A 19165-nucleotide genomic window follows, 5' to 3' on the forward strand; every position below is an offset into this window, starting at 1 on the left:
CGTCGACCGCTGAGAATAAAGATCATTTTAAAGACGAGACGCTGCTGTGTTTGTTTATTTATCCTTTATTTAACAGGAAAGTTTCTCTGAGAAGAAGAACCTCGTTTCCAGGTGAGTCCAGGCCCTAAAGGGAAACGACAACATTCAGTTGAAAACAAAACGTTAAGGTTAGTGCGAGATCGTCTGCTCCGGACGGGCTGCTGTGATTTTGTGTAGATCTGTGAGTCTGTTTGTCTAAAAATACAAATAATCCTTAAGGTTAACCCCTTAACTCCCACCTGAAACGAGCACGTTTTCTCCAGTTTGGCTTTACCCCAATCCAAAAGCTTCTGGGAAAAAGGTGAGAAAATAGCGACAAAACTGAGACGAAAACAAGGATGGAAATGTGACAAAAAAGTGAGAAAACATTGGCGAAAAACTGGCAAAAATGTCACAAAAAAGTTATTAAAAATTGACGAAAAAATGACAAAAATGTGATAAAAAATGGATTAAAAAAATGACGAAAAAATGACAAAAATGTGATAAAAAATTAATTTAAAAAATTGACAAAAATTGACGAAAAAATTGACAAAAAAAATGGACAAAAATGTGACAAAAAATTGATTAAAAAATGATAAAAAAAAATGACTAAAATTGACGAAAAAATGGGCAAAAAAATGACAAAAATGTGACCAAAAAATTGATTAAACATTGACGAAAAAATGACAAAAATGATTTAAAAAAATGACAAAAATTGACGAAAAAATGACAAAAATGTGATAAAAAATTTATTAAAAAATTCACAAAAAAAGGACAAAAAAGTGACAAAAAATGCTTAAAAATTGACAAAAAAATAACAAAAATGAGTTGAATACCCAACAAAAAAATGTTGGAAAAAAAATCTGACGCCGTGAGGAAAAATATCCTCTCGGTTCAGGCGGGAGTTCAGACGTTAACCATTTCCCTGACCTTAACCTTCATTTGTGTCTTGATATCTCACGTTTTCACCGCTGTCCCTCCGGAGCAGACGATCTGGCCCAACATCAACACTTTCAGCTTCAATACTCCTCCTCCTGTGACACCGACCTTAACGTTAGCGCCTCCTGCAGAAGATCGTGACTGAGACGACGATGATGATGATGATGCTGACCACAAACACCGGGACCAGGACCAGGACCAGGACCTGCTTCGTTGGAGGGTCTCCTAAGACACAATCACATCGTCAACATAGGGCTGTGCAGTTAATCGAAATTCGATTACGATTTCGATTACAACAGTAAACGATTACCAAATTAGCATAATCGCAAAAAATCGATTATAATTTATTTTTTCAAATTTTTTTTTTTTCAATTTTTTATTTTTTCAAAAAAAAAAATAATTTTTTATTTCTAATTTTTCATTTTTGGATTTTTGTCACTTTTCTGCTGGATTTTTGTAATTTTTTTGATGGATTTTTGTCATTTTTTTGCTGGATTTTTGTCTTTTTTTGCTGGATTTTTGTAATTTTTTGCTGGATTTTTGTAATTTTTTTGATGGATTTTTGTCTTTTTTTGCTGGATTTTTGTCACTATTTTTGCTGGATTTTTGTCTTTTTTTGATGGATTTTTGTCACTATTTTTGCTGGATTTTTGTCTTTTTTTGATGGATTTTTGTCTTTTTTCTGATGGATTTTTGTCTTTTTTTGCTGGATTTTTGTCACTTTTTTGATGGATTTTTGTTACTTTTTTGATGGATTTTTGTAATTTTTTGCTGGATTTTTGTAAATTTTTTGCTGGATTTTTGTCACTTTTTTGATGGATTTTTGTCACTTTTTTGATGGATTTTTGTCACTTTTTTGATGGATTTTTGTTACTTTTTTGATGGATTTTTGTTACTTTTTTGATGGATTTTTGTCACTTTTTTGCTGGATTTTTGTAATTTTTTTGCTGGATTTTTGTAATTTTTTTGCTGGATTTTTTTTGTCACTTTTTTGCTGGATTTGTCATTTTTTTGATGGATTTTTGTCACTTTTTTGATGGATTTTTTTTAAAGGCAACAAATAATCGTTTGAATAATCGTGATTTCAATTATGACAAAAATAATCGTGATTATTATTTTTTCAATAATCGAGCAGCCCTACGCCAACATTCTGCTGTGTTCACATGTGGGGCTCGTCGTCGTCCCCACTGCTCTGTTTCTGATCTGTCTGACCTGTTGGGGTCGTCGGCGGCGCCTCGCCTCCCAGCACGTGCAGCTGGGTCGTCGCCATCGGGCCGGTGGAGTCGGGCTTGTTACTGACGACGCACAGGTAGAATCCGCTGTCGCTGAACCGCACGGGGCTGAGCTGCACCGACACGTCCTGCTGATCCACGTCTCCGACGAACCGGAGCCGATCTTCAAACTCACGGAGTCTGTGGAACAAGGTCCGGTTTTCATAGAGCAGGATCTGAGCAAACACAGGAGCCAAGAGTCAGGACGAGTCATCAGAGGTTTTCAGGGAAATGAGAAAAGACTTTGTAAGGAAACACAGGTGCTCATGGAGATCTGTGGGAAAGAGAGTCAAAAATCCAGCAAAAAAGTGACAAAAATCCAGCAAAAAAGTGACAAAAATTCAGCAAAAAAGTGACAAAAATCCAGCAAAAAAGTGACAAAAATCCAGCAAAAAAGTGACAAAAATCCAGCAAAAAAGACAAAAATCCAGCAAAAAAGTGACAAAAATCCAGCAAAAAAAAGACAAAAATCCAGCAAAAAAGTGACAAAAATCCAGCAAAAACATGATAAAAATCCAGTAAAAAGTGACAAAAATTCAGCAAAAAAAATGACAAAAATCCAGCAAAAAAAATGACAAAAATCCAGCAAAGAAAATGACAAAAATCCAGCAAAAAAATGACAAAAATCCAGCAAAAAAATGACAAAAATCCAGCAAAAAAATGACAAAAATCCAACAAAAAAATGACAAAAATCCAGCAAAAAAGTGACAAAAATCCAGCAAAAAAATCTCAAAAATCCAGCAAAAAAAAGACAAAAATCCAGTAAAAAAGTGACAAAAATCCAGCAAAAAAGTGACAAAAATCCAGCAACAAAAAGACAAAAATCCAGCAAAAAAAGACAAAAATCCAGCAAAAACATGATAAAAATCCAGTAAAAAGTGACAAAAATTCAGCAAAAAAGTGACAAAAATCCAGCAAAAACATGATAAAAATCCAGTAAAAAGTGACAAAAATTCAGCCAAAAAAATGACAAAAATCCAGCAAAAAAATGACAAAAATCCAACAAAAAAATGACAAAAATCCAGCAAAAAAATGACAAAAATCCAGCAAAAAAATGACAAAAATCCAGCAAAAAAATGTTAAAAATACAGAAAAAAAATGACTAAAATACAGCAAAAAAAAGACAAAAATACAGCAAAAAATTGTCAAAAATACAGAAAAAAAATGACTAAAATACAGCAAAAAAAATGTCAAGAATCCAGCAAAATAAAGACAAAAATCCAGCAAATAAATTGCCCTGATGAAGCTTCGACAACAGTCTTTACAGTTGTACAGTCTGACCACAGTCTCCTATAGGAGCGGCTCCTCTACAGCCTCCTCTGAAGGAGCCGCTCCTCTACAGCCTCCTATAGGAGCCGCTCCTCCACAGTCTCCCCTAAAGGAGCTCAGATGGTTCTCACCGTGCACCTGCTGCTGAAGCACGTGTGGTCCGCCTGGTTGGACCTGAAGCTCCACTCGACCCTGGTGAAGTTGCTCACTGGTCGGTCGGACGTGAAGGTGAAGTTCAGGGTTCCTGAGGAGCCGTTCTTCACCATCACGTCACCGTTTTCGCGGACGACGATGGCTGAACTCTGCGACGCTGAAGAACAAACCGTTACACAGGATCTGAGACTCACAACGTCAGGCCCGGGGGCCAAACTCGGGCCTTCAGCACAAAACCTTTGGCCCCAAGAGAGTTTTGAAGAAACATTTATTCATGAATCAGAAACTACAAATGTGAAAAGGATTCTATAATGTGTAAAATACTGTCAATATTTTCACCTTTCCCAGTAAAACACCTCATGAGGTCATTTATTATGAGCAGAACTTATATTTGTAGAAAAAGGTGCTTTACTTTGGTATTTTGCCGTTGAAGAAAATCGGCCTCTGTGACACAAACTCGCCGACGCTTCAGAGTCAGAGTCTGGGAGAATCGGAGCCTTTGGTTTACGCATATTAAGTGGTCATGTGACCTCCTGATTACAGCTGTTTGTACAGCTGTTTGACTAGAGTCTGACTCTGCTTTAAAGGCCACATGACAAAGTTCACAATCCAGCTTTATTTATAGAGCGCTTTAAAAACGACAAAGTCCAACAAAGTGCTTTACACTGAACACACACGGCAAAAAGTGGATTCTAAGCAAGTAAAAAATGTCTGACTGTAAGAAATAAGTTCTTATTTTTTCCTTAAAAAGTAATAATGTTTTGTGGAGCAAAGTTTTCTCGAGAAAAACAAAAAAAAACATGATAATTTTTCTTGTAACAAGAAAAAAAACTTTTTGAATCTTCTTCAGCTTTAGACAAAGAAAAACTAAGATTTCTGTGTGGAGCATGTTCTCCCCGTGTCTACCACTAAAAACATGTACAATAGGTGAATCCTCCAGCAGGTGATTCTGACCCTCAGCCTGGCTCCACATCAGGGAGGCGGGTCTCCGGGCGCGGCAACACTTTCCTTAAATATTAGTATTTATTAACAACATTTTACTCAAAAATGTGAGTAATTTAGAACATTTTACTTAAATCAAGCAACATTTAAGTAAAATATCCACATTTTTTTACTAAATAAGAATGTTTTGCTTAAATGATTCCATTTTCTGAGGACATTTTGCTTAATTCTAGTTTTTTATTTGCTTAAATGTAGTGTTTCTTTCTTGTTTTATGATGAGAAAAATATTCTAGGGAAAATAATTCTTAGCAAGAAAAAAACACTGACCCCGTTGGCAGAATCTTTTCCGTCAAACAAGACAAAATATCTTATTTTAAGATGTTTTTCCTTGTTTATAGAAGGGCACTTTTTGCAGTGCAATATAATTAGATGATTAAAGACCCAGGGATCAGTCTCTCTAAGTCTGGCTCTGACATCGTTCCTCTGAATCTCGCTGATGTTTTCAGATGGTAAAAAGCTGCTGATGCTTAAGTTCAGGTCTGAGTCCATGATTTCTAACCTGAGTCTTTGGTTTCAGAGACAGAGACTCGAGGCCAAAACACTGATCTCAGTTTGGTCTGAGTTTAGTTTGTTTCTAAAAGTGAGCGTCTCACCCCAACAGCAGAGGAACCAGAGCAGCAGCATCTCCGCTCTGAGGAACATGTCCAGGACTGAAGCAGCTCGTCTGGTCACTGGAGGGTCTGCAGTTCGATTCCCGCAGGTGTTCAGGCTCTTCCTCACCTTCACTCCAGAGTCTGAGTGTGAGTAAAGGAAGAGCGGTTTATAACTGAGCCAGGACTGAGTTATTACCTCACAGGAAACACTCTCGTCTGTTCCTCTTTAGTGGGATTTCCCTCAGTTTCCCCCGACACCAGGTCTAATGATCCTGTGTTTAACTCCCACCTGAACATGTTTTCTCCAAAATCTAAAAGCTTCTTCAAAATAGCGACAAAAAACGAGAAGAAAATGAGGATGTAAATTGACAAAAATGGCAAAAATCCAGTAAAAAAAATGACAAAAATACACCAAAAAAAGACAAAAATCCAGCAAAAAAAATGACAAAAATACACAAAAAAAAGACAAAAATCCAGCAAAAAAAAGACAAAAATCCAGCAAAAAAAAGACAAAAATCCAGCAAAAAAAATGACAAAAATACACCAAAAAAAGACAAAAATCCAGCAAAAAAAATGACAAAAATACACCAAAAAAAGACAAAAATCCAGCAAAAAAATGACAAAAATCCAGCAAAAAAAAGACAAAAATCCAGCAAAAAAAAGACAAAAATCCAGCAAAAAAAAGACAAAAATCCAGCAAAAAAAATGACAAAAATACACCAAAAAAAGACAAAAATCCAGCAAAAAAAATGACAAAAATACACCAAAAAAAGACAAAAATCCAGCAAAAAAAAGACAAAAATCCAGCAAAAAAGTGACAAAAATCCAGCAAAAAAAAGACAAAAATCCAGCAAAAAAAATGACAAAAATACACCAAAAAAAGACAAAAATCCAGCAAAAAAAATGACAAAAATACACCAAAAAAAGACAAAAATCCAGCAAAAAAAATGACAAAAATACACCAAAAAAAGACAAAAATCCAGCAAAAAAAAGACAAAAATCCAGCAAAAAAGTGACAAAAATCCAGCAAAAAAAAGACAAAAATCCAGCAAAAAAGTGACAAAAATCCAGCAAAAAAAAGACAAAAATCCAGCAAAAAAAAGACAAAAATCCAGCAAAAAAGTGACAAAAATCCAGCAAAAAAAAGACAAAAATCCAGCAAAAAAAAGACAAAAATCCAGCAAAAAAAAGACAAAAATCCAGCAGAAAAAAGACAAAAATCCAGCAAAAAAAAGACAAAAATCCAGCAGAAAAAAGACAAAAATCCAGCAAAAAAAGACAAAAATCCAGCAAAAAAAAGAGAAAAATCCAGCAAAAAGTGACAAAAATCCAGCAGAAAAAAGACAAAAATCCATCAAAAAAGTGACAAAAATCCAGCAAAAAAAAGACAAAAATCCAGCAGAAAAAAGACAAAAATCCAGCAAAAAAAAAGACAAAAATCCAGCAAAAAAGTGACAAAAATCCACCAAAAAAGTGACAAAAATTCAACAAAAATGTGACAAAACTTCAACAAAAATGTGACAAATGAGGATATAATAAACTGTGATTTTTCAGTGATTTCAGAGACACAGGAAGGACGGCAGTCGGCTCTAATTTGAGGAAACGTCCTTTTCTCCATTTTTATTATTATTATTACTCCTGTTTTGCTGCTGTCTGGAGACATTTACCATCTGAGTTATGGATTCAAACAGATAATTGTGATATTTTTTAAGAAACTTAGTGTTTAATTTGTACATGTCTCTGGATGAAGTGCATATTTTACATCATTGTTCGATACTTCTATGTATTTAAAGGTGTCAGTACAGATAGAATTGTTGTTGTTTTATTAAATTTACTGTGTAAGATTTACTTAAGATTCAATAAAGAATCTTTTCAGTGAACATGCAATAAGTTTGTCTTTTTAACCTCTTAACTCCCGCCTGAACCGAGAGCATTTTCTCCAGGTCAGCTTTACCCAAATCCTGTCGGCCAGTGTAACGCCTCATTTGAAAGACCTACAAAACTCTTTTTCCTCACGTCATCAGATTTTTTTTCCAGCATTTTTTGGGGAGGGGGATTTCAACTCATTTTTGTAATCACTTCATGTTCATCATTTTATCATTTTTTTGTCATTTTTGCGTCCATTTTTTGTTGAGTTTTTTTCGAATTTTTGTCGAATTTTTGTCATTTTTTTGTTGGATTTTTGTCACTTTTTAGTTGGATTTTTGTAAATTTTTTGTTGAATTTTTGTCACTTTTTTGTTGAGTTTTTTTCGAATTTTTGTCGAATTTTTGTCATTTTTTTTGTTGAATTTTTGTAATTTTTTGTTGAATTTTTGTCACATTTTTGTTGGATTTTTGTCACTTTTTAGTTGGATTTTTGTAAATTTTTTGTTGATTTTTTGTTGATTTTTTGTTGGATTTTTGTAAATTTTTTGTTGATTTTTTGTTGATTTTTTGTTGATTTTTTGTTGAATTTTTGTCACTTTTTTGTTGAATTTTTGTCACATTTTTGTTGAATTTTTGTAAATTTTTTGTTGATTTTTTGTTGAATTTTTGTTGATTTTTGTGATTTTTTGTCACTTTCTGTAATTTTTTTGTCCATTTTTTTTTTTTTTTCAATTGTTAGTCAGTTTTTTGTCAATGTTTTCTCACTTTTTTGTCACATTTCCATCAGTGTTTTCGTCTCAGTTCTGTCTCTATTTTCTCACCTTTTTCCCAGAAGCTTTTGGATTGGGGTAAAGCCAAACTGGAGAAAATGTGCTCGGTCCAGGTGGGAGTTAAGGGGTTAAATGTAAGAAGAACTGCTTTTCATTTTTGTTTGGTCAGTTCAAAATCATGTAAATATCAAATCTATGGCGTTAATAAAGACAAACATGTTTTATTTCCCAAACGTAAAGTGTGGCTCTGCAGTTCTCACGCTGTATTTTCCCGTTTGTACAAAGAGTTTTACGAAACAAACTTCTGCGTCTCGAAACATCCGTCCTGATCTGAGAAATGAGCCGAGGCGAGTGGGGAAACCTGAGAGTTTACGTTGTTACCGTTATGTTGAAAGAGTTGAAGAATCGGCCAGAGTGTCGTCATGTGAGCCACTCGTTCTGCTGGGTTTATTTATTCATCCTTTATTTAACAGGAAAGTCCCTCTGAGATCAAGAACCTTCAGCTTCAAAACTGAAACACCAGAGCGTCACGAGGCGGATCCTCCTTCAGGAGAGTCGATATCGGAGCCGATTCCTGAAAACATCGATGTCGAGTATCGGCTACAAACATCCGATACTGAACCGATACTAGTTTTGGCTCTCACCGCTTTAACCTCTTACCACCCGCCTAAACCAAGTGCATTCTGTCCTCGTTGGCTGTTATATAGGTCTGTGTAAGAGCTCATTTGAAAGCTAAGACCCATAAAACTGAGCTTTTTACTCACGTTGTTGCTGTGTTGTGTCACCTTCTGTATGTTTTTCTTTTTTTTTTGTCACTTTTTGTTGAGTTTTTGTCACATTTTTGTTGAATTTTTGTCACTTTTTTTGTTGAATTTTTGTCATTTTTTTGTTGAATTTTTATCATTTTTTTGTTGAATTTTTATCATTTTTTTGTTGAATTTTTGTCACTTTTTAGTTGAATTTTTGTTGAATTTTTGTTGAATTTTTGTCACATTTTTGTCACATTTTTGTCACTTTTTTGTAATTTTTTTGTTGAATTTTTGTCACTTTTTTGTTGAATTTTTGTCACTTTTTTGTTGAATTTTCGTCACATTTTGGTTGAATTTTCGTCACATTTTTGTTGAATTTTCGTCACATTTTTGTTGAATTTTTGTTGAATTTTTGTTGAATTTTTGTTGAATTTTTGTTGAATTTTTGTCACATTTTGTCACATTTTTGTCACATTTTTGTCACATTTTTGTCATTTTTGTGTGGAATTTTTGTCACTTTTTTGTTTAATTTTTTTCACTTTTTTGTCGAATTTTTGTCGAATTTTTGTCGAATTTTTGTAAAATTTTTGTTGAGTTTTTGTAAAATTTTTGTCATTTTTTTGTTGAACTTTTATCTTTTTTTTTTAGTTTTTGTCAAATTTTTGTCATTTTTGTCAAATTTTTGTTGAATTTTTCTCATTTTTTTGTTGAATTTTTGTCACATTTTTGTCGCGTTTACATCCTTGTTTTCTTCTCATTTTTTGTGGCTGTTTTGATGCTTTTTTTTCCCCAAGAAGCTTTAGGATTAGGGTAAAGCCAAACTGGAGAAAATGGGATCCGTTCAGGTGGGAGTTAAGAGGTTAAAAACACAACTTTCACCGACTAAATCTAAGCGAACATGGACGGGCCGTGGCTCACGTTTTCCTGAGAGCGACGTACATTTGTTTTAGAAGAATTCATTAACAATGTCCTGTTTTGTTTTGAGCAGCCTGTGCAGCAGAGGGCGACATAGAGCTGTAGAATTGTAGCCCCCCAATATATATATTTCTAACCCCTTAACTCCCGCCTGAACCGAGCACATTTTCTCCAGCTTTACCCCAATCCAAAAGCTTCTGAAAAAAGGTGTAAAAATAGCAAAAAAACAATGATGGAAATGTGACAAAAAAGTGAGAAAACTTTGACAAAAAAGTGACATAAAATTGATGAAAAAGTGGCAAAAATGTCACAAAAATGAGACAAAATGTGACAAAAAAAAATTACAAAAATGTGATAAAAATGATGAAAAAAGGACAAAAAATTGACAAAAAAATGACAAAAAAATTGACGGCAGGAGTTAAGAGGTTAATCGAGGTTAATACCATTGATAGTTTCTCTTGTTGATGTGGTTCTTTTTTGTTTCAATTATAAATTCATTAAAAAAATAGGCTATAAATTAATATGAAAAGAAATGACCTATTTTTACATAAACTTCCTCAATGCATTTTTATAAAACTAATGTGGAATGGTTATTAAATTAATGGGATTTAAAGGTATTTCAGTGGCCGACACTCTATTCAGCGTCGTAGTTTCTGAATGATATGAGCGAGCGGCAAAAGCACATGTTTCAGCACGTGCGCTTTGTTTTGGTTCTTAATAACGCAGCAGCTGCACGTATAAGCGTGTATGAAGAGGCCAGATTCAGACGGCTCTTTACAAAGTGCAGCGCGGATCCTAAAACAGCGAAGACGTTTGGGGTGGTGCGAGTATCTGATTGACTGACTGACGTCATCAGATTTTTTTCCCCTCATTTTTTTGTTGGGTATTCAACTCATTTTTGTAACATTTTTTGTCATTTTTTTGTCCGTTTTTTATCACATTTTTGTCACATTTTTTGTTTTGTTTTTGGTCAGTTTTTGTCACATTTTTGTCAATTTTTTGTCATTTTTTCGTCAATTTTTTTTATCCCATTTTTGTCACATTTTCATCATTTTTTCATCATTTTTTAAATCAAATTTTTGTCCGTTTTTGTCACATTTTTGTCATTTTTTGTCATTTTTTTTGTCAATTTTTTTGTCACATTTTTTGTCATTTTTTCATCCATTTTTTGTCAATTTCTTGTGATATTTTTGTGACATTTTTGCCACTTTTCATCAATTTTTCGTGACTTTTTCGTTAATGTTTTCCTCAGTTTTGGTGCTTTTTTTCCCAGAATCTTTTGGATTGGGGTAAAGCCAAACTGGAGAAAACGTGCTCGGTTCAGGTGGGAGTTAAGGGGTTAATCTTCTGTTTTGAAATCGTTCGTGTTATTGTCTTTGGCTCCGCCCCACAGGGATCCTGGACTCCTGGGGTGACGGATACGCTGCCCCCGCAACATCACTGTTACTTTTTAATTAAAGAAGTGAAAGCGTCAAAAAGCAGAAGTCAAAACTGCCGCCGTTGGCAACTTAGAAAGAATTTAAAAACACAAAAGAGGAACAGATGAGAGTTCTTCCTGATCCTGGTGGAGTTTTATAAAACATTTCACTCTCAGACTCTGGAGTGAAGGTGAGGAAGAGCCTGAACACCTGCGGGAATCGAACCGCAGACCCTCCGGTGACCAGACCATGTTCCTCAGAGCGGAGCTGCTGCTGCTCGGGTTCCTCTGCTGTCGGGGTGAGACGCTCACGCTTCAGGGGTTTGAGGAAAGCCGAGATCAGGGGTCGAGGGACCTCATTATGAAGTAATGGACGGGATTTGTCACATTTTTACAGAACTTAACCCTTTAAGAGAACACATTTTCTCCAGTTCGACTGTTCCCAAATCTAAAAGGCGACAAAAAAATGATGAAAAAGCAACAAAATTCAACAAACACGCATCAAAAAAACGTGAAGACAATGTAGCGGCAGATAGAGAGATAGAGAGATAGATAGATTTGTAACTTTTTTTGTCAGTTTTTTGTCAGTTTTTGTCAGTTTTTTGTCAAATTTTTGTCATTTTTTGTCATTTTTTCATCATTTTTTTAATCAAAATTTTGTAATTTTTTTGTCAATTTTTTATCACATTTTTGTCACATTTTTGTCACATTTTTGTCATTTTTTTTGTCATTTTTTCATCATTTTTTTAATCAAAATTTTGTTATTTTTTGTCAGTTTTTTGTAATTTTTTTGTCAAATTTCTATCACATTTTTGTCACATTTTTGTCAATTTTTTGTCGAATTTTTGTCACATTTTTGTCACATTTTTGTCATTTTTTTTGTCTTTTTTTTTGTCATTTTTTTGTCATTTTTTCATCATTTTTCATCATTTTTTTAATCAAAATTTTGACATTTTTTGTCAATTTTTTGTAATTTTTTGTAATTTTTTGTAATTTTTTTTTTTCAATTTTTGAATCAATTTTTTGTCATTCTTTGTCACATTTTGTCATTTTTTTGTCATTTTTTTAATCAAAATTTTGTCATTTTTTTGTCAAATTTTTATCACATTTTTGTCATTTTTGTCATTTTTTGTCACATTTTTGAATCAAATTTGTTGTCACATTTTGTCACATTTTTGTCGTTTTTTGTCATTTTTTTGTCATTTCTTGGTCAAATTTTTATCACATTTTGTCACATTTTTGTCATTTTTTTGTGACATTTTTCTCACATTTCCATCATTGTTTTCGTCTCAGTTTTGTTGCTATTTTCCCACCTTTTTTCCAGAAGCTTTTGGATTGGGGTAAAGCCAAACTGGAGAAAACGTGCTCGGTTCAGGCGGGAGTTAAGGGGTTAATAATAATCCATCAGGAATGAATCTCTCATCACATCCTTTTCTGAAAGATATATAGAGGCTATTTGTATTTCTCTGAGCTGCATAACGGTGACAAAGGTACTTCTCCTCTTCAGCGCCGCAGAGCTCAGCCATGGACGCCCGAGCAGACGCTGAGGTGATGGTGGTGAACGGCTCCTCAGGAACCCTGCCCTGCTCCTTCACCTCCAACCAGGTGGTGAGCGGCTCCACCCGCGTCATCTGGAGCTTCCAGTCCAGCCAGCCCGACCACACCTTCTCCAACGGCTATAAAGAGGTGAGAACCAGAGAGGAGGCTGTGGAGGAGCCACTCTCAGCGTACAGTTCCTTAAACTTAAAGGAACAGGCCACAGTTCTTCCAGGCTGAGATCTGTTCTGAGCTTAGACGAGTTGATCCGTACCCGTCTGGTCTTTGTGGAAGAGCTCGGTCACTTCTAACTTCCTGCCGTTTGGAGCCATAGGAAAATACACTGGGAGAGGTCAAATGCTAACAACATCTTTGGTCGTTTTGCGTGACTGAGCGCGCACACAAAGACCAGACAGGAACACATCAACTCGTCTAAGCTCAGAACAGATCTCAGCCTGGAGAAACTTTTTTATCACATTTTTTGTCACATTTTTGTCATTTTTTTGTAAATTTTTGGTCAAATTTTGGTCAATTTTTTTGTCATTTTTTCATCTTTTTTTTTTTTCAATCAAATTTTTGTCAAATTTTTATCAAATTTTTGTCTTTTTAAAAATGTAACAAAAAAATGACGAAAATATGAAAAAAAGACAAAAATATGGAAAAAAAAAATGACAAAAATGTAAAAAAAAATATATATATATGGGGAAAAAAAGACAAAAACGTGGGGAAACAAAGTGAAAAAATGTGAAAAAATGACAAAAATGTGGAAAAAAAAGTGAAAAAATGTGATAAATATTTGACAAAAAAATGACGAAAATATGACAATAAAGTTACAAAAATGAGTTGAATACCCAACAAAAAAATGATGGAAAAAAAAATCTAATAACGTGAGGAAAAAGATCCTCTCGGTTCAGGCGGGAGTTAAGAGGTTAAGGTAATGCCTTTAAAGGTCTGTTCCTTTAAAGGATCAGCAGTGAGACGAGTTCTCAGTTTTGGTTTATTTGTTGAATAAAACGTCTCAACATTTCAGGCGTTGCTTTTGTGGCCGCGCTGCCTCAGAAGTGAAATGTTTTACAAAGAGGACTTTTTTACCACCTTGTACAGAGTAGGAGGGGCTTAGCTAAGATCTACAAAACTCATCTAAATGGATCTTTTCCCTCAACTCATCAGATTTTTTTTCCATCATTTCCATCAACTCATTTTGTCACATTTTTTGTCTTTTTTTCATTTTTTTTTAATTCTTTGTTTTTTTTCATTCTTAGTTTTTTTTCTTCATTTTTTGTCAATGTTTGTCATTTTTTTTGTCTTTTTTTTGTCTTTTTTTTTGTCTTTTTTGACACATTTTTGTCATTTTTTGTCAATTTTTTATCAATTTTTTGTCATTTTTTTGTTAAATTTTTATCACATTTTAGTCATTTTTTTCATCAATTTTTCATCAATTTTTCATCAATTTTGTATCAATTTTTTTCATTTTTTTGTAATTTTTCGTCAAATTTTTTTCATTTTTTTGTCAAATTTTTATCACATTTTTGTAATATTTTCATCAATTTTTTATTAATTTTTTGTCAAATTTTTTTGTCAAATTTTTTGTCATTTTTCGTCATTTTTTTGTCATTTTTTGTCACATTTTTGTCATTTTCTCGTCACTTTTTTGTCACATTTCCATCCTTGTTTTCGTCTCAGTTTCGTTGCTATTTTCTCACCTTTTCCCCAGAAGCTTTTGGATTGGGGTAAAGCTGGAGAAAAGGTGCTCGGTTCAGGCGGGAGTTAATGGGTTAAACTGCATTAAAGTGAGATCAACAAAGTCTTCCTTCCCTGATGAACATTTGGCTCCGCCCCCTGTGTGTGCTCAGATCCTGCTCTTTGAGAACGGGAGGTCGTTTCCCGCCGTGGCCGAGTTCAAAGACCGGCTTCGCTTCATCGGAAACTTCAGCGAGCGCGACGTTTCGGTCCAGCTGAGCCCGGCCCGGTTCGGCGACAGCGGCTCCTACGTCTGCAGCGTCTTCAACCTGAGGGACCAGCTGGTGAAGCGGGTGAAGACCGAGCTGCGGGTCGTCCGGCGAGGTGAGCTCCCGATGACCCCGCCCCCAGCAGGTCAGTCCGGATCATTTACCTGAACTTTGAGCGACTGTAAACTTCTGATTCTGCTGTTGAACATCACGACAGGTGGTTTATGGAGTTTAGTTTAAATGTTGGTTCTGTTTAACCTCTTAACTCCCGCCTGAACCGAGAGGATCTTTTTCCTCACGTCATCAGATATTTTTTTCCTTCATTTTTTTGTTGGGTATTCAACTCATTTTTGTATTTTTTTGTCAAGTTTTTATCACATTTTTTAATCAATTTTTTGTAATTTTTTTGTCACTTTTTTGTCAAGTTTATATCACATATTTGTCCATTTTTCATCCATTTTTTGGTAATTTTTTGTCACATTTTTATCGTTTTTTCATCAATTTTTTTTAATCATTTTTTGGTCACATTTTTTAATTTTTTTTGTCACATTATTGTCATTTTTTCATCAATTTTTCTGTAATTTTTTATCAATTTTTTGTAGTTTTTTTGTCAAATTTTTATCAAATTTTTGTCATTTTTTCCTCCATTTTTTATCAATTTCTTTTTTATCAAAAAACGTATTGAGAAAAAACACCAAAATGGCCACAAAAATTAAGAAGAAAACAAGGATGTAAACGCGACAAAAATGTGACAAAAATTCAACAAAAATGTGAATTTTTTTTTGCAAAAATGTGAAAAAAATTCAACTAAAATGTGAAAATTTTTTAGCAAAAATGTGAAAAAAATTCAACTAAAATGTGACAAAAAATCAATAAAAATGTGACAAAAATTCAATAAAAATGTGACAAAAATTCAACAAAAATTCAACAAAAATGTGACAAAAATTCAATAAAAATGTGACAAAAATTCATTTTTTGTCAATTTTTTATCAAATTTTTGTCATTTTTTCATCATTTTTTTTAATCATTTTTTGTCACATTTTTGTTTTTTTTTGTCAATTTTTTGTCACATTTTTTCATCATTTTTTCAGTAATTTTTAACCATTTTTTGTAGTTTTTTAGTCAAATTTTTATCATTTTTTTGTCATTTTTTCTTCAATTTTTTGTCAATTTCTTGTGACATTTTCGTCACATTTCCATCATTATTTTCATCTCAGTTTTGTTGCTTTTTCACACCTTTTTTCCAGAAGCTTTTGGATTGGGGTAAAGCCAAACTGGATAAAACGTGCTCGGTTCAGGCGGGAGTTAAGGGGTTAAACTAATCGGTGATAAAAAGAGTTTTCTGTTTCAAAATCCAAACTGTATAAAAATAAAAAGCACAAACCGACGCCATGTTTGACCTGATGTGATTCTGTCTTAGAGTCTCCGACGACCCTGCTGGTCCTCACCTCCATCGGTGTGGTCATCATCGTCATCATCGCAGCCGTCGTCCTCATGATCTACTGCAGGAGAGGCTGAGGTCAGTGTGGGAGGAGGAGGAGGAGGAGGAGGAGGAGGAGGAGGAGGAGGAGGAGGAGGAGGAGGAGGAAGAGGGGGAGGAGGGGGAGGAGGAGGAGGAGGAGGAGGAGGAGGAGGAGGAGGAGGAGGAGGAGGAGGAGGAGGAGGAGGAGGAGGGGGAGGAGGAGGAGGGGGAGGAGGAGGAGGAGGAGGAGGAGGAGGGGGGGGAGGAGGAGGGGGAAGAGGAGGAGGAGGAGGAGGAGGGGGGGGAGGAGGAGGAGGAGGAGGAGGGGGGGGAGGAGGAGGTTCTGCTGATTAACCTCTTAACTCCCACCTGAACGGATCCCATTTTCTCCAGTTTGGCTTTACCCTAATCAAAAAGCTTCTTGGGAAAAAAAAAAAACAGCCACAAAAAATGTGAAGAAAACAAGGATGTAAACACAACAAAAAAGTGACAGAAATGTGACAAAAATTTGACAAAAATTTGACAAAAATGTGACAAAAATTCAACAAAAATGTGACAAAAATTAGACAAAAATGTGACAAAAATTCAATAAAAATTTGACAAAAATTCAACAAAAATGTGACAAAAATTCAACTAAAATGTGACAAAAATTTAGCAAAAATGTGAAAAAAATTCAACTAAAATGTGACAAAAATTCAACAAAAAATCAACAAAAATCTGATAAAAATTCAACAAAAATGTGACAAAAATTCAACAAAAATGTGACAAAAATTCAACGAAAATGTGACAAAAATTAGACAAAAATGTGACAAAAATTCAATAAAAATTTGACAAAAATTCAACAAAAATTTGACAAAAATTAGACAAAAATGTGACAAAAATTCAACAAAAATGTGACAAAAATTCAACTAAAATGTGACAAAAATTTAGCAAAAATGTGAAAAAAATTCAACTAAAATGTGACAAAAATTCAACAAAAATGTGACAAAAATTCAACGAAAAACCAAACAAAAATCTGATAAAAATTCAACAAGAATGTGACAAAAACTAACTAAAATCTATGACATGATTCTCCAGGCTCAGAGCTCAGTATGGAGTGAATGTACAATTGTCTCATATAAAGCGCTTTGTGACTATGTCTGTGAAAGGCGCTGTTCTTCTTCTTCTTCTTCTTCTTCTTCTTCTTCTTCTTCTTCTTCTTCCCGCAGCCCGTCCATCACCTACATTTAGTCGGTGAAAGTGTTGTTTTTAAAGCGGTGAGAGCCAAAACTGGTTTCCTTGTATGTTTCCTAGTATCGGCTCCGATATCCGATTAGTATCGGGGTGCACCAGGGCAGACCAGAGGCTTCTCCTGTGACGTGAGCCTGAGACTCTCCGCCTCATGACGCTCTTGTTTTCAGTATTTAAAGTGTTAATGTTGTCACTGTTTTTAACTGAATGTTCTGTTGTTTCCCTTTAGGGCCTGGACTCACCTGGAAATGAGATTCTTCACCTCAGTGAGACTTTCCTCTTAATAAAGGATAAACAAATATATTATTGTCTTTTGTTTGTTTTTTGTCAAAATGTGTTTTGCTCCAGACCATCTTTCTCTCTCACCTCATGTTTATTTATCAAACCTGAACAATAGAATCAACGAAGGGTTTTAAAACACAGGTCCGGTCGTGTGATCTGTACATGAGTCGTTTTAGTTTATGAAATGTAAAATACTGATTTAACATATTTGTGTTGTAGTTGTTGCATTAATGTGAGTTATTTGTATTAATGAGACCAAAACAGCTGGTCATACAGGGGCGGACTGGTCACATGTCCAGTCTGGAAGAGCACAGAGGGGCCACTGGCTCCAGGGCCACTGGTCTGTACTCTCACTTTACCCTTTAACCTCTTACCCTCCACCATAACTGAGATTTACCCAAATCTAAAGCTTAAAAGAAAAGCATCAAAATAGCGGTGAAAACAAGGAAGAAAAGCAGTGGGAGCTTCAGGCTGGCCACGCCCCCTTTGCTCCGCCCGATCCCGTCAGCAGGAGGGGCCGGGCAGGACCTGAACCCTTTTGTTACTTCACACTGTTGTCCTTTGGAAAATGGTATGTATTTATGTCTACATACAGTCTTATGTATATATATATATATATTTACAGTATTAACAGATGTTTTTGTATTCTATATATTCAGTTTTTTCAATGTATAAAATACAAAACCTTCGTATTCTTGAATGTTTACAAATGGTCAAAAAGAAACAAACCGTCGTCTTCATGTTTGTTCAAATCAAATATTTTATTTTATTTTTGTCACATTTTGTTAAATTTTTGTCATTTTTTTGTTGCTTTTGTTTCCATCATTTTTTGTGGGGTTTTCAACTCATTTTGTAGCTTTGTGTCTTTTTTTTTTTAATAATTTTTTTGTCTTTTTTTTGGTCAATTTTTGTAATTTTTTGCCTTTTTTTTTACTTTTTAGTAATTTTTTTGTCACATTTTTTGTCTTTTTTTTTTACTTTTTTGTAAATTTTTCTGTCACATTTTTTTTCTTTTTTTTTCTTTTTTTGTCACATATTTATCACATTTTTGTAATTTTTTGTCAAATTTTTGTCCTTTTTTCAATATTTTTTGGTCAATTTCTTGTGACATTTTTGTGACATTTTTGCCACTTTTTCATCAATTTTTCATCACTTTTTTGCCAATGTTTTCGTCACTTTTTTGTCACATTTCCATCATTGTTTTCGTCTCAGTTTTGTTTCTATTTTCACAGCTTTTTCCCAGAAGCTTTTGGATTGGGGTAAAGCCAAACTGGAGAAAATGCTCTCGGTTCAGGCGGGAGTTAAGGGGTTAAATCAGCAAAATTGTGTCGATTCAAACTGAAATCACGTCGTTGCTTGTGCATCAGGGGGTGACAAAGATCAGCCTTTATTGATCTCACAAAAATGACAAAAATGTGACAAAAAATGACAAAAATGTGACACAAAATGTGACAAAAAATGACAAAAAAGTTAAAAAAAAATGACAAAAATGTGACAAAAAATGTGATAAAAAATTGATGACAAAATTACAAAAATATTACAAAAATGTGACAAAATGTGACAAAAATGTGATAAAAAATTGACGAAAAAAAAGACAAAAATGTGACAAAAAATGACAAAAAAGTTACAAAAATGAGTTGAATACCCAACAAAAAAATGATGGAAAAAAAAAATCTGATGACGGTTCAGGCGGGAGTTAAGGGGTTAAATCAGCAAAATTGTGTCGATTCAAACTGAAATCA

The 19165-nt window shown here is 34.3% G+C and overlaps 2 protein-coding genes across 2 annotated transcripts; one reads left to right on the forward strand and one right to left on the reverse strand.

Annotated features, from left to right (window-relative positions):
* Positions 1–1072: 1072 nt before the first annotated feature.
* On the reverse strand, positions 1073–5390 carry LOC306982881 (myelin protein zero-like protein 1; the record flags this gene model as incomplete). Its single annotated transcript, XM_079583329.1, has 4 exons — positions 5246–5390; positions 3629–3807; positions 2170–2404; positions 1073–1182 (listed from the first exon to the last, which is right to left on the reverse strand). Exons 1-4 carry the CDS (start codon positions 5292–5294, stop codon positions 1073–1075), a joined length of 573 nt encoding a protein of 190 aa, XP_079439455.1. The 5' UTR covers positions 5295–5390.
* Positions 5391–12488: 7098 nt separating this feature from the next.
* On the forward strand, positions 12489–15967 carry LOC306982882 (myelin protein P0-like; the record flags this gene model as incomplete). Its single annotated transcript, XM_079583330.1, has 3 exons — positions 12489–12650; positions 14354–14594; positions 15870–15967. The coding sequence occupies 3 exons, from the start codon at positions 12489–12491 to the stop codon at positions 15965–15967; spliced, it is 501 nt and encodes a 166-aa protein (XP_079439456.1).
* Between the last annotated feature and the right edge of the window lie 3198 nt (positions 15968–19165).

The sequence above is a fragment of the Gobius niger genome (assembly GCF_951799975.1).
Source record: "Gobius niger genome assembly, contig: SCAFFOLD_79, whole genome shotgun sequence".
NCBI lineage: Eukaryota > Metazoa > Chordata > Actinopteri > Gobiiformes > Gobiidae > Gobius > Gobius niger.